The sequence below is a fragment of the Ascochyta rabiei genome, chromosome 2 (genome assembly GCF_004011695.2).
Source record: "Ascochyta rabiei chromosome 2, complete sequence".
Taxonomy (NCBI): Eukaryota; Fungi; Ascomycota; class Dothideomycetes; order Pleosporales; family Didymellaceae; genus Ascochyta; species Ascochyta rabiei.
This window is the reverse complement of record NC_082406.1, coordinates 1,717,427-1,745,296: the sequence shown is the minus strand read 5'-3', so window position 1 is coordinate 1,745,296 and position 27,870 is coordinate 1,717,427. Positions and strand designations below refer to the sequence as shown.

Sequence of the window (27,870 nt, the reverse complement as noted above, 5' to 3'; positions counted from 1 at the left end):
CGGCCGTAATCAGCTCAGCCGCTGCAGATAGCCTTGTTGGATCAACCGCTCAACGTCGCCATGGCGAACGTAGAACTGGCTGTTCTTTGTCAACGTGATGGAACTGCGACGTGGTCAGTAGGCATTCTTACTATGCTGCAGCCACAAGACGTGTGGCACCAAGAGCCTGCGCTTACCCATACTCTGTCTGGATCTCGCCAGCATCTTTCAGTACCCGCACATCGATGAATAAGTCTTTTGGCGGTTCCAGGCTCCCGGTCAGATCGATGTCTGTCCATTGGCCCTTGTACGCAGCCAGCAAATCACTGTACTGCCGCACGTACTCCTCCTCTTCCGGCGACAGACTGCTCTCTGCGCCAGCCGCGCCGCCCTCGCCTGCACCGTTGCCGTTTGCCTTTTGGGCCTGCTGCTCGAGTACGTCCACGCCGTTCCAACAGTACTCCTCGAGCTTGTCGCTGCGCACCTTGTGGTACGCGAGCAAGCATCGCTTATCGCGCCGCATGCACAGGTGGTTGACGAGCAAGGCGCATGCTGTCTCGGGGGACGACGAGGGGTTGAAGGAGCCCGAGTATGGCGCCAGGAGCGAGGCTACATCTTGGTCCAGGTCCCGCACCTCTCGCACGACAGATCTGATGAGTTCTGACTGGTAAGGGGGCAGGTGGGGCAGCGCGAGTGTGCGTTTGGCATTCTGGACCTGCACACACGTCAATCCAGGTCGATTGGCTGCAAGAAGGAGAGGCCAGCGGATTCACGTGCACGAGTCCATCACATCAAGCAACACACGCATGCCTGTCGTCGAGAAAGTTGCGCAGCCCTTCTCTTCTGACCTGCATGGCCTGCATGACCTGTGTGAATGTCGGAGGGCAACACTCACCAGCTTGTTGGCCGTCTCGCCGTACATTGTCAACAAATGAACAGCCCAGAAGTGATATGCTTCGGTAGGTGTAGGGAATGGATGGCTGCTGTCGCGTCCCCACCAGAAACTCCAGACAGTCGCGTCCGCGTCGCGAACAAGGTGGGGTGGGGCAGGTCCATGCACTCGCTCGCAACTTCATCATCACGCCTATTTGAGCCATCCCACGTCCATCGCAGTCCGTTATTTCATCAGTCCGTTATTTCATCAGTCTGTTATTTCACGCAGTCCGTTACTTCACGCAGTCCGCTACTTCACGCAGTCCGCTACTTCACGCAGTCCGCTACTTCACGCAGTCCGCTACTTCACACAGTCCTTGCAAGTGGCGATCAGAGTAAGGACCTTTATTCGGCGAAACCAACCTGCTGAGACGCAAACTCCATGGAACTACTCTACAAAATAACAAATGGCGCCGTAAATGCACACAGGTGTTGGTGGGGTCCTCCAACGCCGTGCTGAAGCGAGAATCAACATTGGGTATCCGTCATGCAACTCACAATCACGCGTATGCTGTCGTACATCGTCGTCATCTCTCCTGCTGTCAATCAATGCTCTCCCACCCACTTGTCGAACTCGGATTCCTGGTCAAGCGAAGACATGGTAGGGTCGGACTGCCAGGAGGAGTGGTAGCTGTCGTGAGCGTGCTCCATCTCCAACAGGCGATCAATCTCCTGCTGGTCGTACTTGTCGTCTGGCATCATACTCGAATAGCCGCTCCGATAGTCTTGCTGGACGATGACAGGATCGACCTCGGCACGGTGACCGCCACCGTATGCCAACAGCAACGGATCGACTTGGCCTTCCTCAAAGGGCGTTGCCAGTTGAGGCTGCAGTTGGTTCATCAGATCGCTCGCATCACCACCAGGCAAACCTAACAGTTGGTTGGAAGAGAACTGCAAGGCCGGAGCCGGTGCAGCAGCCGGCATGCCTACTCTTCGCATGCGCAGGTCTTCGCTGTACTGCGCACCCATCTGTACGTTGGGATATACAGCGGTCTGGTAGTACTGCTGGTACATGTCGTGATGCATCGGCATCGGCATCGGTCGTCCTTCGTTTGTCATTTCCCAGGAGGACCTCATCATGCCGTTGGCATTGGAACCAAAGGGCCTCTCCATGTACTCTGGAGGACCAAGGTTGGGTGGGTAGCTGATCGACCGCTGGAAACGCTTTGCCTGTCTGGACCGTCTGCCATAGTTTGGCGCCCACTCGCTGTCCTCGAGATCGCTTGGCTCTTCGTCCGACCATTCGTCCTTGCGCTTTCGCGGAGGCGCGGCTGCCTTGCTGGGCGAGAACTTGTACGTTGGGTGGGCACTCTGATGGTTGATCCGCTCGATCTTGGCATACTCATTGTAACGATCGCGAATCTCTGGGGGCTCCATGGGCCAACTCTCACCGGCGACCGACGACACCACTTGGTGGTTGTTCTGCAAGCACCACGACTTGGCTCGCTCTGCATAAGCCGAACGGTACAGCATGAACGAGTTCATCGGTCGAGTGATGTATCCATTCCTCTTCTCAGCTTCTTTGCGCCTGACCTCTGCTGGTCGGTTGACCCATGCCGCCATGTCCTTGACAGGGATGTGGTGTTGGCTATCGGTCAATATACTCAACGGTGCAGTCAGCTTAGGCGTTTTTGGCTTCTCCCCTTTGGCCGCCTTCGTTTTCCTTGCCTTTGGCGTCGGCTTTGGTTGAGGACTGTCATGTCTTCGGGGGGGGCTTGCTGTGGCTTTCGATCGTACACTGAGAGAAGATCGTGGCGCGTAGTCGTCTTCCGTTGTCGATCTTGGAGTTGGCGGCGAGAAAACACCTTGACTTCCCTACGCAAATCAGCTGCTGAATACGACCCATCGGAGGCATCGACCTACCGGACGACCGTCAACTTGGTGGCTGTCATGATAGTACTCTGGCGCACCATAACCATCCTTGGATCTCGTCAGCATCGTTGCTTGTATCAAGGTGCGACTGTACCTACATATTGTATTCCTAGACCTACTCCTTGTCCCGCGTGGCTGCCAACATGTGACGCACGCGAAGGGATCCCTTCGTGAACGGCCGCCCCAGAAACGCCATAGCTTACCTCATCGTAAGGGTACCCGCGATCTGCATTGTATTGCACAACCTGATGCAGACCTGACTGGTAGTCTCCCACAAGTGTTGGTGGAGTGGGAGGGTGTCGCTGGATGATAGTATCTCCCCTCATGGCTACCTGAAGTCCCCGTGCACGATTGAGCCAACACCGGATGCGTCGGCGGAGATTACGAGATCCTGAAGCAAAGAGATACAGTGCCCGGGCTCGGCACGAAACCGACGTCAATGGCAATGAAGCGCGCAAGGAAAAGCCACCCTGCAGTAACGGTCTTGACTTGGACTGGCTAAGACAAAACAGGACGAGAAATTGCTGTACCCTGTCCGAGAAAGATGCAGCTTTAGTGGATGTATATTGAGTGTCCTGGAACTGTATTAGATTGGGTCTGAGCTATATTCACATCTACAGTTTGCTCTCGCAACCGTGCATCAGACATGTCAGGGAACGCACCTCTTGCGGATACTTGCTTTTCACCGGCCAGGCTGCAGTGCGCACACACAGTCCGTTTGGTTGGTTTTCCAACTCTGAATTGCACGCAGACAAGTGGATTGTCTAAGGTTCGGTGTTCTGGTTCGGTCCTTTGTCGGTGAAGGGTAGCTTGGGGACGCGTGAAGGCAAGTCGACTATGAGCAATTCTTTGTCCAGTGTTCAGGTACCAGAAGGTATTTGTAGCGGCTACTGAGCTTCACAAGTAACTGCTCACACTATAGAGGAGTCTACCCAGGTGTCTGAGAACGGACAAAGGGCTGCCGGATTGGTGTTAGCGTCTTGACCTTGCCACGTTGGGAACCCTGCGCTGCTTTTGGGCGGAAACATCACCGTCGATCAAGTCTTCATAAGGGCGTGAGCACTTGGACCAGAGACCCACTCGTTTCGAAGTCCAAAATACCTGCTGTGGCTTGCCATTGAAAACAGGTGCCAGCCCTTCCACGGCACAGGTCATCATGACTTGCGACTCAACCCCACTTTGGCCGCCCTTCCTCAATGGCCTTCTGTCTGCTAACCTTACAGGATTGGCCACGAACGACTTGCAGCAGTCCTATGCATCTAACGCCCACCTCGTAAGCCACACGTCCTTCGGTACTCTCAGCCGTTACGGTGGTTCCTTGAGGCAGGGGTGTGCGCCACCAGATCGTAGGACGACAATTCTCGCCAATAGCATCCGTTGATGCTGGCATGACAGCCCTTGCTCAAGACATCCAACAGCAGCTTCCTTCCGCGGATACATCCTGGTCAGAGGTTCTCTGGGGCACTTGCAGGTCGGTTCCCAAACGCCTTTGCGAACATGGCAAGGCTGACTGTAGCCAACCCTAGGACACATCACCACACATAACCCCACATCAGGTACAAGCGATGATTCTAATTAAAAGATCCCAGTCGCTGATACCGGATTGTGCTGCCGGGGGGAGGCGTTTGGGTAATCCGTCGAGACAGTATGGCTAGATACTGCAAAACTATTGCTACTGTCGGCAGACTAGACGCGCTACAGCTCAGTGGTGGTTCTTGATTCAGCCTGATTAGAGGAAAATCTTGTTGACCACTCCGTTCACAGCGCTGGGTCTGGTCAGTTCGTCGCTTGGGATCGACAGGCCGTCGGCAAGCCCGCTACGGTAGACTAGAGACTAGCGACGTCTTGCTACAGGCCCGCGGAGCTTACACACGTCAGAACAGATGCTTTGCACGACGCATGCAGCAAAACTCGGATGCTGCCGGCCGATCGTTTCAACTTGCGCGCTGATGTCTGTTCACGCTGTGGAATGCACACTATGACCGCTTGGGAATGACAACAAAACACAGCGTCAACCCTGTGTGGCCAAGCTTAAGCCAACATCAAAGGACATGGATGATTGGTTTGAGCAAGCGAGCATGGCACGAACATGCATTCCCCTGCATCGTTTATTTTGAGTCTTTGAACCAAGGGGTTTGTGGGGTTTGGCGTGGGAAGCACGTTGACCGGACGCGCAGTCCGGAGACAAACGCCATACATGCGCATGCGGCTCCTCGTCAGGGTTCCCAGCATCTCCCTTCAACCGGACGGTCCGGGTTGAACGTAGCTTGCGTGAAGCAAGCATGGGGAGACTTTTTGCAAGAGCGGCCCAATTGGTTGGTCCATAAGCGCAAGACAGCTCTCGACATCGGCGACGCAGCTCTGTTTGGGCAGTCGATGGCAATGTTCTCTGCACCCACAGAGCCATTCACTATACCGCTCATTCTGGCAGGTACTCCGTGTCTTGCCCCTTGGCCTGACACCGCAGATTCGATACCAATATCCCAGTACCAAGATACCTCCCAGGAGCTAAATCGCCAACGCCTTATGGCGACTCGTCCCTATCTCTGCCTTGGCGCGATCGATGTTAGACTCGTCCACACCTTGTCAGGTGTTCATGGTCTTCGTCTCGGTGGTCAGCAAGATAGGTGACTTGGTCTCTCGTGCCGCGCACGCATTACGCGCATGAGACTAAATGCTAATTAGTTTTGAACATTTGCGCGGGGAAGGGAAGGGTTAGACGGTTCACCCCACATCGGTGACTCCCTCGACCATGGAACGGCGACCTGGCTCGGACGTGTGCCGTGCGAACATGTCACAGGGTCAACACCAGCATTGCCATCGTCATAGACGCTGGCTATCGCACAACGGCAGCAAGTGAAGATGAATGTCTGCAAGTTCTACATCAGCTACAACAACAGCGACATCTGAACAACCTCATCGCCACCTCTACACGATGGTACGCTATCTCGGTGGGCTGCCAGTAGCACAACGGTCAACCTCGGACCGTGCGACACTCCCGCCGGTACAAGACAAAGTTTTTCACAACCTGTGGAATCGTGACTCGAAAAACCATGCACTCATGGTCTGATGTTTTTCAGTCTTTCTGGGTACCTGTGGACCATTGACAATGCCAACCCCACCTGTATCACGAGCTGCCAAACGTGACTGCATCCTGATGAACTCGGTTACGGTAGTCAGCGCGGCATCCTAGCCTGAGACTACGGCTGCGAGATGACCTTGCTGTCGCAATGCCTGACTAACTTGGCAAAGCGCCTCCACCCGTGGACGTTACCCGTTTGTGGTTACGAGCTTCCATCATGATGTAGACGGTGGTATAACAGGTGAAGACTAACTCGTAGCAGTATAAATCCCTAGGCGAGCTGCACGATAGGGACACACGATGTGAAGGAGACACTAGCAGCTCGATTCAGCTCTTCAGCTCTTCAGATCGATCGTTTACTAGCGCTTTCTCGGTCCAAGGCGTCTTCCCGCTCCACAGGCCACAGCTAACTGAATAACGTCCGTGGACCTGCGGCGATCATTCAATCGAGAGCTCTACGACATCTTGATGTTCCAGGAGAGAACATGTGTTCATGCGAGTCATCTCTTCCCACACCTCACTAGTCCCTTTCCGGTGTCGTCACAAGCCCACCTTGAGAGCATCAATCTTCCTATTCCAACGGTTTTCAATCAACAAGGGGACTGTACACAATTTGGCTAGTTTTCCTATTCAAACCACTGTCTTTCCACAAGTCGCACCTTCCTGTTCTTCGACAGTGATCCTCGACAGTGATGTTCCCACGTAAAGCAGCATCATAATTTTCATTACGCAACCAGCTAGTCACATAACACAGCCCACGCTGCTGGGTTACACAGCATTTCTCCATTGCAGCAGTCCACGAGCTCGCCGCAAGCGTCTCAATCTCATATGTCTTTGATGCTGGATTGGCCCTCCTTTCTTTCAGTGCGTATACTTAACTCTACGGCCCTTGGCCGGCCGGCAAAGCAGCCCTTGAAACATCTATTTCAAACGCAACCGGGGCGTGTCTTGGGTGGAGGTTGTCGGAAGCCGCGAGGAGCATGTGGAAGCAAAGAGGTGGACAAAGCAACTGGAGCCATGGAGCGAGGAGGAGCATGTGAATGGATGACGATGGGGACAGCGGGGTGGTCTGGGCTCAGGGGGGGCTTTGTCTTGGAAGGGTGAAACGTCGACGAGGAAGGGCTCTTGTGCGGCGGGAGAGGCGTTGGATGCGGCTGTGCAGGAGTCAGTGCAACGTGGAACAAAGGCTATGGGGATCGAAGAGGTTGTGAACCGCGAATAGACACTTCCCCGAGCGCAAAGCTCCTTTCGCACGATCTACAGACCCCTCAGACACCGACCCTTGACTTCTCAACCCATCATCATGGCGGATACGATGCAAACAGATCGACGATTATCGCTACCCGGTACAGAACCAACAGATCAGCAGATGAACGCATGTGACGATCCTCGGATCATGTCCGTGAATGATGCGGAATCGATAACACGTGCGCCACGAGCAGCAGTTGTCCCAGGCCGCGACGTCGACATGGCGAGGTCTGCAACTGCAAGCACTTTGAGCGAGGTCGGACCCCAGTGGGAACGAGATCTCCATCAGAACGACACAGGTGTGCCAGAAGACATGTTTGATCTTTCTCAAAGAGGAAAGAACAACGTAAAGAAAACAGGCAGTGTCCAGAACGATGGTCGAAACTTCACAGACAGCACAGACGAAGTGCTCGAGGCACACACAACACCAAAACACCCACCACATAGTCGCCCTGGGTCCAACTTCACAAACCCGACAAGGGCGTCTCTTGGTTGGCAGACCGAGAGACACCAATTTTCGCCATCCTCAAGATCGCCTTGGATCCCGGCCGGTTCTCCATCGGTATCAAGGCCGGGTAGTGCGAATCAGAGCATCTTTCTCGGCTACCTAAGCCGTACGCACAGCCAGACCGACACGAGGCCAAGGCGAAGCGAGGGCTACCACAGCCCTCCTCATGAGCCAGAGAAAAGTCCTTCGTTGCTCTCTGAGGCTAACGACGCGGCAATGTCTCGGGCCGAAGAGCACAGATACAACGGACCTGGTGTGGCTGCTCTTAGTACAAGCAATGGTGGCCAGCTATCTGAGCTGGACGAGATCATTGCCGACATCGCACGCGGAGATAGGGATGTATCCAATAATGCCAAAAAATCATCTGACCTGGTGTATGAGGACCCGCTGAACCTGAACGGGGACTTGCATGAAGAGCTTCAGCGGGTCAATGAAAGATGTCGATATCTTGAAGAAGATTCGGCGCTGCTGCGAGAAGACATTGATCTTTTGTGCACTGCCTGGTTGACGGCATGTCTTGCAGCGTCCGTGAGCGCAGATGCTATATCACACTTCCATTTCCTTGTCACCGACTCGGAAATAGACACAGACAGTAGAGCTGCAGCACGTGAGGAGCTCACAGCTAACGAGCTCTGCCGCTGGATCAGTTACTTGCAGGAGGAAACTCAGAAGCCATATTCGGATCCCGACCGCAAAGACGAACTGATCACGACCTGCGACGCAACATCAAGTACTCGTCGCGAAGTCTTGGTGGGTGACAATGCTTCACGGCGCGGCTCGGCTGACTGGCAGAATCTGTTCGAAAAAGAGCAGCATCGTTTCAAGTCACTGCAAGCACAATATAAACAGTTCAAAGCTGATGCTGAGCGCATGTACCAGCCAGATCTGGAAAGAACGTGTCGAGACTTGAAGGCCGATCTCACCGAGGCGCAAGACCGCAATGCCAGTCTGGCTGATGACCTCACAAAGGCTCAAGAAGAAGCAAGGTCATGGCAGGCCGAGATGCAACAATACAAAGAAGAGTTTGAACGTCGCACAGAGCATTTCGACGAACAACTCAGGCTTCAGCACGAGGAGATGATCGGTTCTGTGTCCGAATACCAAAGTAAGGTCAATGACAGCAGGAGTTGGGACAAAGATGGGTTGATCCTGAAGAACAAGCGCCTCGAACACGACCAGGCTAGGCTAGCTGAAGAGCTGAGCCGCGTGTCGAGAGCCAGTGCCGGTAAGGACGATCATATTGAGGAACTTTTACATAGGCACCATCGAGACCAAAGAATGATCGAAGACCTGCGGAACTCCTGCTTCACTGGCAACATTACCGCTATCCAGGCAAGAAGCGGTGAGTTTCATCTCTCAGCTCAGGACGTAATGGAAGAGTTGCGAGAGAAGCAGAGACAGCGTAGGGAGGACGAAGATGCCCAGGACGCACTGAAGGAGAAAGTGCGCCGGCTAAGAATGAAGGGAGCGTATCCGCCACACACAGATGAATGGCATAGGCTGTTTCAAGCACAGTGGTTGGCGAGGTGGGATGCGGATGGTTGCTTGGAGGACTTGACAGCTGCGGAAAGAGCGCTTTTGGAGGAGATGGAGGGGAGAGAAATTCGAAGCGCAATCAAAGCTTCCAGGCACTAGCGAAGATCTCAAAGTCAACGACTCTGATCGATATGGGAACGGTTTTTGTGTTCCCACACTTTAAACCCTCTTTTCTAGCCTTCGACAGCAGTCTTGTATACCAACTCCACTTGGACCACGCCATTTTCCTTACGATGGAGCTGAGCCACCGCCATGTGAAGGCATTGCGTATCCAGGCGTGGATTATGCCTTCTCATGTGCAGACCAAACCGATGTGACTTAATCTCTCAGCTTAATAGCCTGAGCAGTGTCGCTCAGCTTCGGGTCGACAGATCCCTAACAAGGAGGCAGTGAATTGATTCCGTCCCAGTACATGTCATCCCGATACATCCGCATCTTTCGGCTATACTTGTCTGACAGCTGTCATAGAAATCTAGATTCTGCCAGGGGTCGACCCAAAAAACAGTATACAGGCTTCCAGATCGGATCAACGCTCGTCAGTTGTGGGGAATAGTGAAATCACGTGATGCATACGTGGACGCTCACCCTGCACGAAAGCATTCCACGACAAAACCCGTACTTTAGCGCTGCAAGGACGCAAAAAAATAAAACTAGTACCTTGTTAGGATTTCTGATCCAGGTACGAGCGTGACTGCGCCTATTTGCTACCCTTATTGTGCTAAGGGAGTGGCTTCGAACACGCCGAGGCAAGCCACAACGCCGTTCACTCCACAACCGCATGGCCTAGATGCTTTATATCGTCAGTCGTCTGTGGAGCTCACTTCGTTAGCTTTCCTTTGAGAGGTCATGGAAAGGAGGATTAGCGTTGTCAATACCTTCAGGTGTGCAGAGGTGCAGTGAATGCAGGTATATAAGACAAGCAAGTCCTCAGTCAGTAACTCATCATTCAGCATCATCCGGCATCCTAAAAATACCATCGCTCACTACACTCACTTCAGAACCAATTTCATTCATACTTCTCACTCAACCATTAACATGTACTTTTCCACCACTGTTATCGCTGCCTTCGCGGCCACATATGCATCTGCCTCTCCTCTCATGGTCCGCAGCAACACCTGTGGTGCCGCCCCAGCTGGCAGCAACAGGAACAACCAGCCTATCTCGCAGCCTTCTGGTATCTAGACCTCAGCTGCTTGCCAGACTCAGTGCGAGTCCAGCAGTTCTTGCAAGTCTTCCTGCTTCGGCATGGTCGACAGCACCAAGTGCAAGCTCTACTCTTGCGATGCTTCCGCTGTTCCCAAGTAGTTCAGCACCAACCTCGTAGTCTATGACAAGACTTGCTCCGCCGTCCCTAGCATTATTCCTACCTCCAGCAACCCTACTGGCAAGAAGGTCGACAACCAGCAGACTTGAGCAACTCCAAATCCGGCTCCAAGACCTCTGAGTAACAGGCTGAGGAGTCCAAAAAAAATCGATGCTAGCAAGGCCAGCAATGAGAACAGCTACGGCACCCGGAAGCAGGCTTCCTCCAACTCTAACGCTCAGAAGCAGTCCTCCAGCTCGAACAAGCAGTCTTCATCTGCCAACACATGCGGCACTAGGCCCACCGCCAGTACTAACAACCAGCCCATCTCTGCTCCCTCTGTTTCTTCTGAGGACGTTTGCAAGGCCAAGTGCCAGGCTAACTCCAGCTGCAAGTCCTTCACCTGTGGCAAGGTTGACAACGCCATGGTCTGCAAGCTCTACTCTGTCGCGGCTGCTCAAAAGAACGCTCTCAAGGCCTACGATACCGGCTGCTCCATCTAAACGCATAAGTTTCACATGTATGGCTTTCTTGGAAGCTCTAGGAGCAACGATATCACGCTGGTGGATGTTGATGGGATGAGTGGTGGCTGGAGCGGTGGACGCACTGCTTGAGCGGGCTGCGACGACAATATTGTACACATATGGTGCACGAGAAGCCTACCTTTTTCCCTTGTCATTACTGATAACACTCGCTTGGTTTACTGTTTTGGATGATTGAGTGTTCTATAGAGTTTAGCATCAATGCAAATGTTCGGTACCATAGCCTTCTGTCTCGTTTGTGAAGTCATCATTACCTATGGCAGGGAACGAGGATTGTCGCATCGACTTGAAGAGTTGGTCGGAATTTCTGCCAAGCGTATAGGTAGCGCAGCCAGAGTGCGAGCAGCAAGAAGACGTGTATCGTGTTTAGTGCGATCACAAACGGCCGTTGTTCTCAATAACATCTTCGCGACCTCTTCAGTGTCAGCCCACGCTTTTGCTTGAAATATCTTTGTAGTGCAATGATGACATCTGGCATCCCTGCTTTCCCTGAATGCGTTTTCTGTAAATGAGCCGGCGTGAAGACGTGCGTAAGATGCAAGGGGTGAAGACATATCCACAGTTGTTGTGATAGGCTGTAGAAGTACGGTTCAGGATCTGAATCACGTCAGAAGCGTCACAACGCAGGAAAGCAAAAGAGCCAGACTCTGATTTCTCGAGGTTCGAGACTCGAATCGAAAGGCACTAGCTCGTGCCGCGTTACCTGTGTCGCGTTCGACGAGCTTAATGTATGGCAGGTATGTTGTGATGGTTTGATTAGCCCTCTCCTTGTATCTGCTTGTTATGAACGTTTCGTTCCTTCTATCTGCCGGAACGAGCACAACAGGTCCGGACCCCGTCTAAGAACATCGATACTGTTGACTTCGATCTGCAGCGTTTATGTTTGTAATGTGGGAGCAGTGAACAATAGTCGGCACGTACGGTCTACACCACCGTGCGAGTCTCAATACACGTTCCAATCCTACAGAAAGCTGGCTTACTCCCCGTTTTCTGCCTCCCTTGCCGCCTTCGCCGCCTTCCACCTCTGCGCGTTGGCCATGAGCTTCGCAAGCTTGGCAGCGCTCTCGTCGTCCGCGGGGAAGATGTAGTCGACATACTCCTCGAAACTGTCGTCGTCCAACTTTCTCCTCTTCTTGACCTTTCGCGGCATCTGTTTGTCGATGTTCTCTTGATCCTCTGGGCTGCCATGAATTGTTTCAAAGCTCTTCCAGGCATTGAGAAGCGCGACCCTGTCTTCCTTGAGGTCTTTGTCCTTCATGCGCTTGTGCGCACGCTCAAATACGGCGCGCGCACGAGCCTTAGCTGCCTCACTGACAGGCTTGTCTTCGTCGTCGTTGTCCTCGGCTTCAGAGTCAGGGATGCCGATTTCCAGCTGTGCCCATGACGTCCAGACCTTGACATGGTCTGTCTTCTCAAGTAATCGCTCGTACAGAGCTCTTGTGCGTTCGTATTCGCCCTCACCCTCTTCAAAGTCAATGTATGCTTTCCACAGCAGCTCGGGCATATCGAGTTGGGGTTCGTCTACTGCTAATTCAAAAATCGCGCGAGCGCGGTCCAAGTCGTCAAGGCCACGCTCCAGTTCGGCGAACTTTATCCATGTTTGTGTGTTTGAACCGTTGAACTCGATGAATTTTGTGTAGAGTTGACGGCAGCGAGTGAATTCGAAGAGTTTCATCTCGAGCTCAATGTAGCCTTTGAAGAGCTTGTCTTTGGGACACATGCCGATTGCTTGGCCAAGAAGTTTCCGCGCTGCTGTTAATTGGGATTGGCGGATCTCGAAAGATGCGAACTGCAGCCAAAGCTTGGCAAAGGTGAAGCGTTTGTGAGGTATCAGCCGTATACACTCCTGGTATATTTGCCGTGTACGGGTGATGTCTTTCGTGACGGACTCTTCGTGAACGGCGTACTGCAGAACTGTTAGCGATGGTCTACGGCATTTGAGAGGGTAAACTCACAAACAACCACAGGTAGATGTACCTCCTCCAATGGCGCTTCTCTTGTGTGGGTGGGATCTGTGCAATTGCACGCTCGTAGATATCTCGTACACGATCTGTATTCCCTGACGTCTCCTCCAACCGTGCGAAATCGATCCATGCGTCGTAGTTCTTTGGGTTCTCCTTGATCTGTTCCTCGTAGTGTACCCTTCGTTTTGACAGCACGACATCCTCGATACCGTCTCGATCGCCGTATTGCTTTTCGAATGTCGTGAAGGCTTTGTGAAGGTTGATCGATTTCGAGCGTGGCATACGGTCCAGCGCAAATTTGTAAATGGCTCTTGCTCGCTCTGTCTCCTTCAGCCTTGCTTCGAACTTGGCGTATGCCATGAACAGCTTCTCATCCATGAATTCGTCGCCAAGTGTCTCAACAGCGGTGCCGTACACGTCTCGTACTAAGTCGCTGGTGCCGTTCTCTTCCTCAAACTTGGCCCATTTGATCCAGTTCTTTGGTTCGGGATGAACGACAGTGAAGCGCTCGAAGATAGCCCTTGCTCTTTCAAATTCTCCGTGCCTCTTCTCGAGCTTGATGTAGGACGACCATGCAGACTCCTCAGGCTCCCATTGTACCCAGCGCTCAAATACGGAGCGAGCACCATCAATGTTGCCAAGGGTCTCTTCCATGTAGACGTACTTGTACCAGAGCTTGTCTACGCGGGGAAGGATAGTGACGGCGCGGTCGAGAAGGTTTCGCGCGTGGTTGATGTTGCGGTGCTTCATCTCAGCTTCGATATACCTCAACCAGAGGGCCACCGGCGTGCTGTCGACATCCAGCGCGCGCTCGAAAATTGATCGCGCACGCCTGAACTCCTTCTGCTCAAGTTCCCAGGCAGCATAGCGCATCCAATTGTTCATGTTGATCCTGTTGCGACGCACGTAATCCTCGAACTCCTTCCTCTTGCGACCTTGGTGCTCGTGCAGCTCCTCCAGGTCCGCAAATCGCTGCGTTGGCGCATTGAGTTTCTCATCCTGGCGGTCGACTGCTTCGCGCAGCAGCTGCTCCGCGCTGATTTGAATGGGCGCGGCCGCCTTGTTCTTGACGCGCGGAGGTCCTCGCGCCTCCATGGTTGCGGTCGGTCCCGTAGGAGTCGAGGTGCGTGAAAAAGCGTCTTTTGCGCTGCCCAGCTTGTGGGAGTTGATTCTGTTAGAAGCGAACGTCGGTTGAGGTTGGTAGTGGAGGTTGCTGTCACGAAGATACATGGAAATTCAGAGGCAGCGGCGCACGTGCCCACGCTAGTAGCTCTCCCGCGGTGATTTCTTAGGTATGATGCGCGCCTTCTCTTTCTTCGCCAACCACCAATCTCTGTAACTCACAACAGCGATCATGGCGACACTCGAGCAGGAACTGCTCGCTGACTTCGCGGATTCTGGCGACGAAGATGTAGCAGATCTCGAGAACGATTTTACTGGCGGAGACTTTGGCTCTCCAGAACCAGAAAACGGTGAGGACGAGGAGATGGTGGATGAGGAGGCAGAATACGCAGAGAAAGAAGGCAAGAAGAAAGACAAAGGGCCAGCGGATATAAGGAATGCGCAGACCCTAATGGCCAACCTACAGCCGGTGCTTCAACAGATCGACGAGGTCAAGGACAAGATGGAGGAAGTAATGGACGGCGAGTCGATCGAGGACAACCTTGAGTACCAGCTACTCAAGGAGGCAAACGAGTTTTCGACCCAGATTGACGGTGAGATCCAGGCGGTGCACAAGTTCATCCGCGATAACTATTCGCTGCGCTTCCCCTACCTCGAAGAGCTCGTCAAGAACCCCGTCGACTATGCAAAGACAGTTGCTATTCTCGGAAACCGCCCGCTAGACGACATAAAGAACATTGCGCAGGATGCAAACAACACTGTTGGAGTGCCGCTGAAGACGATTCTGGATGCGCCGTCACTCATGGTCATTACGGTCGAAGCAACTCGAGCTACCGGCCGCGAACTTCAAGATGTTGAGCTTGCTGCTGTCATGACTGCCTGTAAACTTTTATTGAGTCTCGACAAATCGAAGCACATCCTCACCGAATATGTCCAGTCACGCATGAGCGTATTTGCGCCGAACCTTACGGAACTGATTGGTTCTCTGACTGCGGCCCAATTCATCAACTATGCTGGAGGTCTTGCGGGCCTTGCGAAGACACCTGCTTGTAATATCGCACCATTGGGCTCAAACAAAGCGACTGGCCTAGGTCTCGCAACCAACATTGGGATCAGGCATCAGGGTTTCCTTTACCACAGCCCTATCCTCGAAGCCGTGCGTCAAGACCTCAAGAAGCAAGCACTCCGCATCGTCTCCGCTAAAGTGATTCTCGCCGCCCGTGTCGACATGGTACATCAAGCGCCTGATGGTTCCACCGGTCGTCAGCTCAAAGAAGAATGCGAAAGACGTCTCGACAAGCTTACCGAAATTCCGGCGAACAAGGGCGTCCGCGCTCTTCCCGCCCCAGACGACAAGCCCGCCCGCAAACGTGGTGGTCGACGTGCTCGCAAGGCAAAGGAAGCAACAGCTATGACGGAGATCCGCAAAGCACAAAACAGAATGGCATTTGGCAAGGAAGAGAAGGAAGTCGGCTACGGCGATTCAACAAAGGGTATGGGCATGATTGGCGCCACCGATACTGGCCGTCTGCGCGCACAGCAAATCGATCCCAAGACAAGAGCGAAGCTCTCAAAGAAGAACCCTGGCTGGGGAGGCGACACGACGCTCGGCGCTGCTTCTTCGCTCAAGGGCTTTGGCGCTGGTGGTACAGCAACGAGTTTGCGTGCACAGGGACTCCGAACTGGTGGTGTTGGCCTCCAAGGCTCAGGCGTGAGCTCTGTTGCCTTCACTCCTGTTCAGGGCTTGGAGCTTGTTGATCCGAGGGCGAGAGAAGAGGCGAATCGAAAGCGCAAGGCCGATGAAGATCGGTGGTTCAAGGGTGGATCGTTCACGCAGCTTGGAGGTAAGACCGACGCCGGAGGTTTCAAGGTACCAGCTCTGCCTATGAAGAAACCTAGGACAGAGTAACGGGAAGATGGTGGGCTAAAGGCAGCGAAAGGAAAGGCATTGGCGGCGCTTATTGGGAGCTTTGTTTGCATTATAAGGCGTTCAAGGGATCAGGATGGTCGATACCTGGGCTCTGAGTGCCCACTCTCCTTTCATGTTTAGGTGTACGAAGAAAGAACTACCGTATTTTGTATCAAACCTGCTAGGCTCTCGGTGCTACCTTGTAGAACTCGACACTGATCTGGCGTAACATACTACTTAAGCGTGGCATGGCGCATTCCATCTCTCCATCGAGTTTCTAGCAAAGTACAAGCCGGACTGAACTCACTTCAGCGCTCTTCCCAGCCCTGCCTAGCTACAAGGTCCTCCCCCTACAATATCCAGCGTTGGCAGACTATGTGCATCTCCTCCTCCTTCTTCTGCCACGAACCTCGCAGTCAGCTGTATCGTCATCGATCCATCTTCTCGTGTCGAGTGTAAGGGGATTGCAGCTGGGGCAAGCGACCATGACCGTCAACGCGCCGACCACTGCTCAAACAGTGACACACCCATCATCATCCATCTGACGATCCCTTTACTTCGCGACGGAAAACTAATGCAAGCGAGGCGCAATCGGTAATCGCAGGTGGAGAGCAGGAACTTGGGCACCGGCTGAACGGCGCGTGGCGCTGTATCGGAGGAGATGGGTGGATGTGGATCGACTTGTTCTTGTTCTTCGCGTGCAAACGACAGACAGCACGGAATCTACAGAGTCTCTCTCCCTCGGCGTTGTTTAGGGCGCGGCGTTGAGCGGTTCCGTCTGTGGAAGGGGGTGGGTGGCATTGTGATGTGGCGAGAGCAGCGGATGCAAAGTTGTCGACTAGGCGATTAGACAGTTGTCTTGTTTGCGAGTCGAGTTGGGGATGTCGCATTTCAGATCATCGATCGAGCTATGGGGTGGGGTCATGGCAAGTGACGCTGTAGATTGTTTTGTGCTTTTACAGACTGCATCATCCACTACCACATGGCGCTACAGGTAGGACACACGGAGCGGTTCGTACTTTGACATTCCCAATAGGTCTGGTCTGGTCTCGAGTATGACGGACGTGATATATGCACTCCCGCTGGGTCTCTTCCCTATTTACCATGTGTGATTGTACGCTTTTGTGGCAGCGGAGATTCTAGAATCTAGCGTCGACATGTTATCAGCATGTGCCCCGTTCATTTGTCCGCCGTACATTGAATAGGACATGAGAACTGTGGCGTGTGGCATACGCGGTGGTGCAATCGCGCTTGTTATCAGATTCGATCCGTACACGGCAAGTTGAGGTACATGGCAAAGGATGAGGATCAGAGCTGTCGAGGATATCGTGCCGGTTACTGTCAGGACCTCAGAACTACTGTCGATCGAGGCTGATACTTTATGTTTTCGACTGCTTGGAATGCCTTGTCTAGATTGCCGCCGTGCATCACCATTGCTCGAACGGAAGCAGAGGAACGGAAGATGGGGGTTACATCGATAGGTTTCGATGGAAACGACATAGACATGGCAGGCAGAAACCTGCAAGATAGCGCATGACATCAAAACCCTCCGGCTAGACCCTGCAGCTCGAGCACTCATACTTTGTCGGATCGCCGATGATACAGTTGGTATACATGGTGTGTGGTGAGCTGTCGTGCCCGTTCCAAGAAGCGACATCTCAGGTGATCCACAGAACACATGGCATGCCCAAAGCCAGCACCTCTGCATAAAGCATCGGAGTAAGACGTACCGTTTATCGTAGGGCTGAGACACTTTAACTTACCCATCCAATCACCGCCCGAAGATCGGCCTCGGGTCCGTCTGCACATTATACTCTCCGCTTCAGCTGCATGTAACACTGCCTCGTGGTGGTTAGGCAACCCGACGAAACAGCTCGCCGTACAGCGTTGCATTGCCTAGCCGCCAAAGATTGTCGCTGTACGCCCACCTGCCAATTCACCCCCGCGTATCAGGTCCCATGGTAGTAACGAGAATCTCGAACCCGCCTCAGAGCAGACAGCGCCGCGAAACATGACGGCGAGGGCCGAGCTATCATTTGAAATCAGCCCTGTGTTCTGTAAGCATGCCACTGCCGCGCCGTTACACAACGCGCATGCAGCGACCGGCGGCCAAACTGTCCGTAGCTCGAGAAATTTGTCATGGAAGACATGTGGTCGATACAGGTCTGTATGAATGCTGTGAAACCAATATCGGGGTTCGCTATTGTGGCTGGGGCATGTGGTGGGAACGCGCGTGCTGGTACGGTGGGTCACGCACGGAGTCGGCTTCGCAACAACAAGCCCATCCGTGTCGCCTATGCCTGGAGATGGCCTAGTGGAGACGCCTGGCTAGAGTGGAGCAGAACCTAGGCTAGGGACTGAGACAGGAAACGTGGTGTTGTGTTTGCGGGTCATGATTCTGGCAACGGAGGTGCAATCTGTGCAACACGTGCATGGAGCGAACCCAGCCACTGAGTCTGGAAGATCCCCGCCCCAAGACGACTCAGGGGCTGCTGCGGGTTTGGCATCGAGACTCTTGAGAGTGGATTTGGACTCTGCACGATTGTGGCGTGGACGGTATTTGCTGCGGCGTGGATGGTATTTGCGGCGGCGTTGTCAGTCACGACCATGTTCCCGATGGAGAGATTCAGCACCACGTTGTTAGCCCCAGGGACATTCACGACGCCGCAGAAGGACATCAGCATAAGGAATCACAAATCAAGCCCTGTTGTGCATGTTGCTCGTCCCGTGGTTCTCCCTGTGCCCTGTGCTTTGACAGTGCTCTTGAAGTTACTGTCACCACTTCCCAGAGATCGGCACAGTCTGAATCCCGGGGGGATCCAGGGCAAAAAGCGCCATTCTGCGGTGTTTCAGACTATCGAATCATTTGCGACGACTTGCGAAATTGCATCCTCCAATGCACGTTGCGTGTTGTATGCTCGGACGTGTCTCCACGCGCTGCCAGACATCGCCAATCTCTCCAATTGGACGCGCTTCGGCCCCCAACCCGCCACGCAGCCCCGACGTTATCACAGCGTCCTGATTCGTCGGAGCGGAATCGCGCACTCGAGTGCGAGCGAGTGTGGCCGATGAGTAAGATGCTGGTTAGCATGCAGGCAGGAACATGGAATCTCAGACTCGACACCGGTTTTCTGCAAGTTGGTGTGGAAAACATGCAAGATCGGTTAAGTGAGGCTAGCTGGAAAATGTTGCGAACGGCCGTGAACACCTGCACCGGGATCTGGATTCTTGTCTGCTCCGCTTTCCGTGTTGGAAGGATTGGACTACAGCGGTTCTGCGTTTCGTAATCTGCTGGATGTGGAGTGCAGCTCGCAGCTTGTGACTGTATGAGGGTATCAATTGGAAATGTCGTACGCAAACGCCGCGCATGCGGTACGCTATTAATTATAGGCACATTCGCGTTGCGCGTTCAAGAGTTGGATCATGGAGTTCATCCGTAGTGTTTTGCAATTCGAGAGTATCTGACCTCGTATCCACGTGGGACTGTGACCATCCCTAGCCCTGCGGGAAGAGCCTCTTTGTGACAGTAAGCGCTTGTGCACAGATCCCGTTCGCACAGTTTCCGCGTCAGATGCTTGGCGAACTTGAGTGCTGACTTGGAATTTGGGGTTGAAGGTGGGCAAACAGCTTGTTGCTGGAGCTGTTGCGTAACAAGGGATTTGGTTGTGCAGGTCAGAGATGCTAGCTCTGCTTCGCGTACGCATCGCATCGCGGGTTGCATACGAGCCCACCGAACCCCTCAGCTTTCGGGATTTCCGGGTGCTTCATTAGGCAGGCGTTGCGCATGCTCCTCTCACGGTTAGTACGCTTCGCTATACCTTGCCTCTATATGCGGGTCTTAGGCGTCGATTGGCACCGTGCTCGAGCCAAGTAGGGCTGAATATCCCACTCACTGCTGTGAACGTACAGTAGCGTCAAGGCCAGCAATGACGGCAAGTTTTCACCGCAATGGCCGCGCCGCCGCGGAAGATGCTGCTTTCCGTTTCTCAGTGCGCGACGAAGGGTACGCGTCTTGGTTCGCGAGCTTTAATACCGATCATCAAGCAAAGAATTTCCGCTGGGGTTGGCGGGCTGGCGTGGTTTTCGGCGCTACACGTCTTGTTACGGGCTTCGGTTACACCGTTTTAGTCATTCACATTCGGCCAATGAGGATCTCTCATAAATGCCACACTAGACTGCAATGCAAATTGGAGAAAGTCTTCAGGTCAGTAGCGATCAACAACACTGAAATCAAAGCTCGGAGCACGTTATGATTTCGGTCTGGTCTGTCTATATCACAAGCAGCTGGAGGCCTGATTGCACTGCATAGGCATAGTAGGAAAGCAAATGAATAGTGCTCGGCTAATTCCTCTGAGCCACCGGTACTGGCGGCGCGTGAGCAGTTGCATGCTGGACGTTGTTCATGCAATGCTGCTTTTCATTGTGAGCCTAACGCGGAAAGCTCACTCTTGCTTACCATGAAGAGTTTGACTTATGTTTGAATCTCTAAAATGAGTTTTGTATTTTGTTCCTAAACGCAGCACCAAACATGTGAGGATGCGGCTGGTGACGAAGGCGCATCCGAAGCTGTGGTTTGGTGTGCGAAAAGCCCTCTCTTTTCTTAGTAACCGACTTGCAGGTAACAGCGGCCATCGAACCTCGGTTCTGAACTGTGGGGACTTTGAATCTTATCCAGTCTACAAGATGGTCAATGGCCCGGCTACCGACTGAGACGGAAGGGAAACGTTCATTTTAGGAGCGTACCGACAAGAAGCGTTCCTCCTGCACTTCAGGTCGTTGAGCACTGAGAGCCGGTATCATTGCGCAAAGTCAGGCAAGACTACAAAAGCCGCAAACGCCTGTTGTGTTGGAACATCTGAACTAGCAAGCTGGTAACAAGGTTGGGAGCCCTTGACGCAAAGCAGACAACGATAGCACCGAAAGAAGATATACCTGTCTTGAGTGAGCCACTTTTGAAAAGCCGAAGGTGGAACGACTACACGAAGCACGATACTCGTTACGTCGTATTCGGGGACCGACGGCTTGGAAGCCATCGGCCCGCGGCGAAAGGGCGGAGGGGTATGATCGACGTCCTTGGTTGTTTTGCGCCCTTTGAGGGTATTGCACTACTAGGTTTGACGAGGACGATCCCTGGGCATGGTAAGGCAAATCCATCTGAATGGTCGTTCCGTTGTTCGCGCTGCATCGGTGACACCTTGTCTCCATAGTGCGCCCTGGAAATGAGATTTATGGCCGTGAACAAAGCCTCCTAACGATTGCTAGGCCGGTGGTTCGGCGATTTGGCCGTTGCTGGTTTCTAGTCTGAATCGTCTGGAAACAGGCAGAAACCAACAAGTTTCATCAGTCCAGGACTGTGAAGGCGCGGAGACAGACCAACGCGTTCTTGAGGATGCATCGAAGCACTGCACTGCACTGCACTGCACTGCAGTAACCGTGGTGTTTTGTCATCCCATCCATCATGCGCCAGCCCTGCTCACCGTCATAGCGCCTTTAGCCTTGCACCCGTACCCCTGAAGTGCTTCGAGGCTAGCGCCTTCGCTTCGACGCGTGGCTGTTGAGCATCGTATGAGAGCTGTTCTTGATCGGTGAACACCCACCACCTTGTAATTGGTGGAACGTCTCTGAGACTGAGCACGGCCTCTTCGGTGGATATGCAATGGCGTGGTGTGCCTGTTTCTTTGAAAAGGGAAAGGGCGTCGATCATCGTCGTAGGGAAACATGCGGGCTGTACAGGATGTAGTTCAACGACGCGAGTATTGCCAGTGGAGACATCTGCCTGGACACGGTACGATACAGCATGCTTGTGACTCAGCGAGACAGGTCCGTACAGCCCGGACGAAAAGTCCAAGTCGAGCGATGCAGCGATCGCTTCTAACACAACGACCAAGGATCTCCTTAGGAAGACAGCACTGCAACCGTGTCGCAACCATGCCGACGAGAATGTCGGCTTCTGGTAATCTACCGTCTGGAACCTGTAATCGTGCCTACGTGTTCATGCTGCATGTCCATGCAGCCTTACGCCTGGAGTTTCCAGGGTCGTCGACCGCATAAACAAGTTGAACGTCCGACGATTCACTGGCGTGTGTAACGCCAAAGACACCCGTACGACTAGCCCGACCGCTGGTATGTTTCGAAACGACCTCCTGACAATGCGGCGTCACCGTGAGCGACCCCGGGACGTGGACAAGCACCTTCCATGGAGAAGGTTCCCATCCACGACAGCCACGCGGACGTGTGTCCGGACCCAAGTCTGTGTGCAAGGCGGACACTTCCCATGTCACCGTCCCGCGAACGGTGAAGTGAAAGCACAGGGTTTTAGTGGTTGAGCTTTGATACCTAGGCGACATCAACTCGGACGCGAGCTGGCACTTGGATCGCGGAGTTGCCGAGTGACAGGTGCATCCGCATCCGTCCATTCATGCCATGTCCAGTCGTGAGTTCGTCGCTACCCATACATTGGGCGGCACACAGCGCCCAGGAGGTACAAGGAGGCCCACACATCGTAGCTATTTGCATTTGTGCAAGTGTGTGGTGATTCGCTGCTGGTGTGCATGGTAGGGCTGTAGGGCTGCAAAAGTAAATGTGTGGTCGAAAGAAGGCGCGAGGTGCTGTCTGTCTCGTGTGCCTTGGCAAACGGCCGCTAAAAATAGTGGCTTCTTCTGTTTGGCGCCAACCAACATCACGACTATGCACTCAAAGTCACAGACACAGCCGGAAGGAAACGCTGTGTCTGCCAATGTCACGTGTTGTTGCATTGGTCAGGGCCAAAAGCAGAATGAGGTAGTAAACGTTTTAGCAGCCGCTCGCATTGGATGCTTGACGTGGATAGAACAGTGACCAAGAGGCCGGCACCCATGTCCCAGAGGTGCATTCGAAGGTCCCTATACTGTGGGTCGCATTAGTCACATGACATTCTCGCAAAAACCACCTCCCCGCTTGGATTGCGTGCAGCGGTGTGGAAAGTACGGAGATACCGAGCGAGTGGTTACTTGAGTGACCCAAGCGGGTAGGAAGTTCATTGCAACCACTCAGAACGAGATCCAAGGGCCTGCCAGCATGGGTCGGTTGCACATCTAACCCATTCTGGATGGCATGTGGATTCACCCGCTCTTCATCTCACCGCGTCTGAACTCGTCGACTTCAACGTCGGCGATGATCCGTTGACAAGCAATGTGTTCCTAATTTCGAGCGCCCTTTGCGATCTTGACCCTTTCGCTGGCTGCATGTTGTGCAGAATGCATGGTCGTAACGGGGCGTACTGCGAAGTCCCGATTATCCCTCGCAGCAGGGCAGTGCTGTAGCGTCTGGAATGCCTGGACGGACGGGACACTGCTGTGTCGACTGCTCCGAGTCCTTTGCTTTCGCGTACTGGTGGACTGCGATGGTCAAGAGTTTAGGCACCGGCTTAGTGATTGCAGATTGTGATTTATAAGCTTTGGATGGCGACATAGGTTGCAAGACATACTATACGCCTTTTCAAAATGTGAGTCTTTTTTTAAAAAAACATATTTGAGTTTTCTTAGTGCTGCCGCTCAGAAGTGTCTCGCAGGTCCAGAAGGGTCACACAAAGGCGACCGCCTAGAGTGCTCCGCCCCTGTGCATACATGTCAGCCCTGCTATGCAATCCGATCAACCGTCTCGGAGGCTGACCATGCACCGAAGCTGTTCGATTTCTTTGCTTGGCACATATTACTATCTTCCGAAAACTGTGCCACTGTTTGTTCTCACGGTTGGCACTACTAGGTTTACGAGCCGAAGGCCGAAGCAAGCTTACAAAGGCGACAACGCGGGGGTTTGTCTGCTTGGTCAAACAACTTGGGAAGGCAAATCATGGGACAGCATCTGGCGGCTTGATCTCCCTTGATGTGGGTACGGTCCGCAGCTGTGGTCCAATGACCTGCATCTTGATGTGAAGGATGCTTACGCGGAGACGGTGCAATACAGCCCCCCGTATGGCTGTGTACAACGCACTGGTTTTACACGGCTAAGAGCTGTCCATGAGAGTGGAGCTCAAACAAACCCAATGAGGTCCCAAGAAGGGCGTCGTCACTGTTCCTTGAGACATGCTGTGCATTAAGGCGGCTTCATGGGCTGAAGTGGGACCTTGACGTGCACACCGCGACGACTACCCATGTTCTTCGCGCAGCTGTCAACGGGCAGAGAGACCTTTTCTTCTCTGGGGTGTGTTCCTTGCATGAAGAACGCTGTGGAGAGCTGAAGACCGGCGTGTCCGTGGCCTTGAGGCTAAGCAGCTTCGTTGCTACCTGTGGGGTCTTTGGAGCGTCAAGTCCGTTGACTTGATAGCTCCTTCTTCTTTGCTCTTTTGGAAAACATTGGTTGCTAGCACAGCTATGCAGTTGCAGGAATTGGGACTTGATGGGACGCATACGGATTCAGCAGCTCCACGTTCCCATGCACAAGAAAAACGACTCACGATGTTGACAAGATATCTGTGCTTAGCGGTGCTGGGGCAGACCCTGTACTGTGGGTGAAAATAGATTGCAACCATATGGCACTTGTGACTTGACTTGACTTGACGTCTTTGGACGATACTGGATGACGGGATAGGAGCAAGGAAGTGTCGATCCAAGCACGTGTCGAGGACTCCATAGCTTAGGAAACGGCAGTCAAATGCCTTGATCAGGTAATTGTGCTGCAGTGGTTTGGACGTGGTAGTGCTGGCGCAGCTATGCGAAGGTTGACGCTCGACGGAGCCTCGGGCAAGGCGTAAGGCGTGCCACTAGGTGGTGTAGCACTTGAGCATGAGAAACCCAATCATCACCAGCGCCTTGGGGCCCTCCCGACCAAGTGTTTGGAACAGGCGCATTCCGGCACTCATTGGCCTGGCTTTGCTGAGACACAGGAGCCGGAAGACAAGCTTTGGGCTGGCTGCCCGTACCTGCGAGTGAGAAGGGCCTTCACCGACTCTGCAGTAACAAAGTGCTGATGAGGCGGGGGGAGAGGGTGGGGATAGTGCGTAGGGCTGCTGCTTATAAGACGGCCATTTGGTGGGCTGCGTGGAGCTCGACGAGTGGCTGCGGTTGCTGGACCAAGAATGAGTGGGCGCAGAGCCAAGCCACAGCGAATTGAGACGGCTTTGCAAAGTATGCGAAAAGCATGGGCAGACACGGGATGGGAGGGCATTGCTAGGCTTGAAGCGGGATCTGGTGTTCAAAGCAACGAGGTCCTGTTGTGGAGGTGGAGGAGATGTGGAGAGAAGGTGCCGTGCGCGCCCGCCAACGTCTAACGGTGCGGCGTTTCGGGGATGGAGTGCACTACGTCATTGACCCGAGTGCCCGACGAGTCGCGGTGTGCACTGTGCAGCATTCTGCGAGGTTGTGCACGCGCGAGGACGCGGCGGGGGCAGCCAATCCACGGGCCTGCTGTGCTGTGCGACTGCGCTGGTCTGGTGCCAGCCGTCAAGCCCCAACACACTCGTGGCCGTTCGCTCGCCAACACCGCCCTAGGAAAGGTGCAGGGTGCCTGGTGCAAGCCCATTCCGGAACTCCGCCCAGCAGTGGGCGCAATTTACCCAGAGCAGCCAGTCGCCGACGTGTTGCTGTTGCTGCCTCTGGCCCCCAAGCAGCGGCTGCGCTCGGGGCTTGAGACGGCTGGCAGTGGGCGCTGTGCCTTGGTGTGCCGTCAAGCCGTCGCTGGCTGCTGGCTGCTGGCTGCTGGCTGCTGGATGCTGGCTGCTGCTGTGCAGGGCAGCTCGCGGCGCCATCAGAGCAGCAGCGGACCACAGGTTGGCCAGCAACTCTCGCACACTGCACACTGCACACTGCACACGCTGCGCACACGGAGATACTGACGGACCCGAAACGCACGCTGGCCAAGCGCGGTAGGGCTGGGTGGTGGTGCAGCCGTGCAGCAGCAAGTGGGCGGCGGCGCAGTGTCGAGTGAACTGACCGCTGTATCGAAACGCAGACCGATGGCAGAAGCGCTCTACTGCCCGCCCATGCGTACGGCCCCCGACTCTCCCGCGCGCTGAGTGGCCCGCTACAAGCCCTGTGTCTAGCGGTATCCTAAATTTACAAAGCTGCCTGTCGGTGAGTGACAGGGTTGTATCCGCCGCAAGTAGTCCTTGGTGCAGGTGAGGGCCTGAAGCTGGGAACCACCACTAGGCAGTCTGTGCTCCACCTGAACGACTGCGGACGCTTTTGACAGCGAGATAAATACACCGTGGTTCCCGGCTGCTTTGAGCCTCGCACCATCTATCCCGCTGATACCTGCCTACCTGGATACCTGCCTGGATACCTGCCTGGATACCTGCCTGGATACCTGCCTACCTGGATACCTGCCTACCTGGATACTTGCCTACCTACCTGGATACCTACCTACCTATCTGCCTACCTGTCAACATACCAGCTTCTGTGGCTTCATCACAGCTTCCCATACAGCTCCAGCTCCAGCTCCAGCTTCAGCTTCAGCTTCAGCTTCACATCCCCCCACCATGCACAGACATCAGTCCTACCAGCAGTATGCCACTGCCGCACCCACCACCACCACATCCACTACCACAAGATACTCGGGCACATCCTCGGCCTTCTCGGCTTCAGCAAATCCAAACGAGGACTGGACCAAGATCTCGGACCTTGCTGAGCGCAGGCGCATACAAAACCGAATTGCCCAACGCAACTACCGCAAGAAGCTAAAGAAGAGGCTCGAAGACCTTGTGAGTTCACGCCTCAGCCGCACATGGTGCCGCCCGGAACAGCACGCTAACCATGTAGCAGGAGCGTCGTGCTGCCTCCAGCTCAGCTTCACCTGAGCAGAGACCCGCGGAGCTGCAACGACCCCAGACCTCGCCGCGCCGCGAGTTCCCCTCGCCAACATCTTCGGATTCCTCCTACACCACGCCTCCTGAGGATCGTATGTTTTCGCACCAGTACACCCGACAGCTCTCCACCAGCCCTCCGCCCTTCTCGGTGGCATCGTACTCCTCAACCTATCCGGCCCCAGATGCAGTAGCATACTCCGTGCCATACTCCACAAACGCCTCCTATCACACAATACCTTCCACACTCACACACGACATGTCCTCGTATGCTTACCTGCCCCCTCCGTTTTCCTCGGCCTACCCCACAGCCTTGCCCAGCCTCGTACCCAGCACAAAGAACGATTACTACGCCGAGGAGGACCTCAGCCCATTCGGCGTTGGTTACGCAGCCATTGGCGGAATCGATATTCCACCTCCTCAAGCATATGCAGACCACAATGCTCATGTAAGGCTCCCCAGCCGCCAGCCCTACTATGCATGAGCCTCCGACTCTTAAAACCACCGTCGTTCCTCCGACGAGCCTTCGCTGACAGCTCATGGTAGACGCCACCACTTGAGCACGATGAGTTCGCATATCCCACCACACCAAACTCGATGCCGCGGACGCCGCCTCTGCTTTCACTCCACTCCATCTGAGCATGGCTCTTGTGAACCTTCGTTTCTGTTTCGTCGCTGAGCCTCCGTGCTTCGGTGCTCTTTTGTGATCAGCCTTTTTTTGTACAGCATTTCAGCGAGTGGTCGTTTTGGTCAAGGTCCCTCGCTTGACCCTGGACACTAGGTGTTTGGCGTTTCCTGTATTTGTGGAAGGTGGAAGGTGGAATGCTCGGGACTGGGGACCCAGCAGCAGTAGGCTTGGAAAGTACGTTGATGCAGAGACCCAGTGCTGCAGTGCGCACGCTGGAGTATACGAGAACCAATGAACATGACCATCACCCCTCATCTCATCACCATGCATTCAGCACACGCGAAGTGATGATGCTGTTGTACGTTGTAAAACCGAACAAGGCACGGTGGTGGCTGATGTGACGGGACCTCGAGTGAAGATCTCGAGTGTCGACCACTTTGCGCGCGTCTGACCTGCCAAGACGC

At 54.0% G+C, this 27,870-nt stretch overlaps 7 protein-coding genes across 7 annotated transcripts, besides 4 other annotated features; 4 read left to right on the top strand and 3 right to left on the bottom strand.

Annotated features, from left to right (window-relative positions):
* Window positions 1-9: 9 nt before the first annotated feature.
* Window positions 10-901, bottom strand: EKO05_0001473 (DNA replication protein psf1; the record flags this gene model as incomplete). Its single annotated transcript, XM_038937529.1, has 3 exons — window positions 10-103; window positions 177-694; window positions 875-901. 3 exons carry the CDS (start codon window positions 899-901, stop codon window positions 10-12), a joined length of 639 nt encoding a protein of 212 aa, XP_038802229.1.
* Window positions 902-1,458: 557 nt separating this feature from the next.
* On the bottom strand, window positions 1,459-2,853 carry EKO05_0001472 (uncharacterized protein; the record flags this gene model as incomplete). The annotated part of the gene is made up of 2 exons (XM_038937333.2): window positions 1,459-2,730; window positions 2,779-2,853. 2 exons carry the CDS (start codon window positions 2,851-2,853, stop codon window positions 1,459-1,461), a joined length of 1,347 nt encoding a protein of 448 aa, XP_038802228.2.
* A 4,319-nt stretch (window positions 2,854-7,172) lies between these two features.
* On the top strand, window positions 7,173-9,260 carry EKO05_0001471 (uncharacterized protein; the record flags this gene model as incomplete). Its single annotated transcript, XM_038944981.1, has 1 exon — window positions 7,173-9,260. One exon carries the CDS (start codon window positions 7,173-7,175, stop codon window positions 9,258-9,260), a length of 2,088 nt encoding a protein of 695 aa, XP_038802227.1.
* Window positions 9,261-11,982: 2,722 nt separating this feature from the next.
* On the bottom strand, window positions 11,983-14,065 carry EKO05_0001470 (NineTeen Complex (NTC) component; the record flags this gene model as incomplete). The annotated part of the gene is made up of 2 exons (XM_038937461.1): window positions 11,983-12,912; window positions 12,962-14,065. 2 exons carry the CDS (start codon window positions 14,063-14,065, stop codon window positions 11,983-11,985), a joined length of 2,034 nt encoding a protein of 677 aa, XP_038802225.1.
* Window positions 14,066-14,324: 259 nt separating this feature from the next.
* Window positions 14,325-16,001, top strand: EKO05_0001469 (U4/U6-U5 snRNP complex subunit prp31; the record flags this gene model as incomplete). Its single annotated transcript, XM_038944980.1, has 1 exon — window positions 14,325-16,001. One exon carries the CDS (start codon window positions 14,325-14,327, stop codon window positions 15,999-16,001), a length of 1,677 nt encoding a protein of 558 aa, XP_038802224.1.
* Window positions 16,002-20,537: 4,536 nt separating this feature from the next.
* Window positions 20,538-20,711, top strand: EKO05_0001468 (uncharacterized protein; the record flags this gene model as incomplete). The annotated part of the gene is made up of 1 exon (XM_059635680.1): window positions 20,538-20,711. The coding sequence occupies one exon, from the start codon at window positions 20,538-20,540 to the stop codon at window positions 20,709-20,711; it is 174 nt and encodes a 57-aa protein (XP_059491663.1).
* Window positions 20,712-21,400: 689 nt separating this feature from the next.
* Window positions 21,401-21,428: a tandem repeat.
* A 4,225-nt stretch (window positions 21,429-25,653) lies between these two features.
* Window positions 25,654-25,699: a tandem repeat.
* Window positions 25,700-26,398: 699 nt separating this feature from the next.
* Window positions 26,399-26,442: a tandem repeat.
* Window positions 26,443-26,454: 12 nt separating this feature from the next.
* EKO05_0001467 (uncharacterized protein) lies at window positions 26,455-27,417 on the top strand (the record flags this gene model as incomplete). The annotated part of the gene is made up of 3 exons (XM_059635679.1): window positions 26,455-26,676; window positions 26,738-27,226; window positions 27,325-27,417. 3 exons carry the CDS (start codon window positions 26,455-26,457, stop codon window positions 27,415-27,417), a joined length of 804 nt encoding a protein of 267 aa, XP_059491662.1.
* Window positions 26,498-26,522: a tandem repeat.
* Window positions 27,418-27,870: the final 453 nt, after the last annotated feature.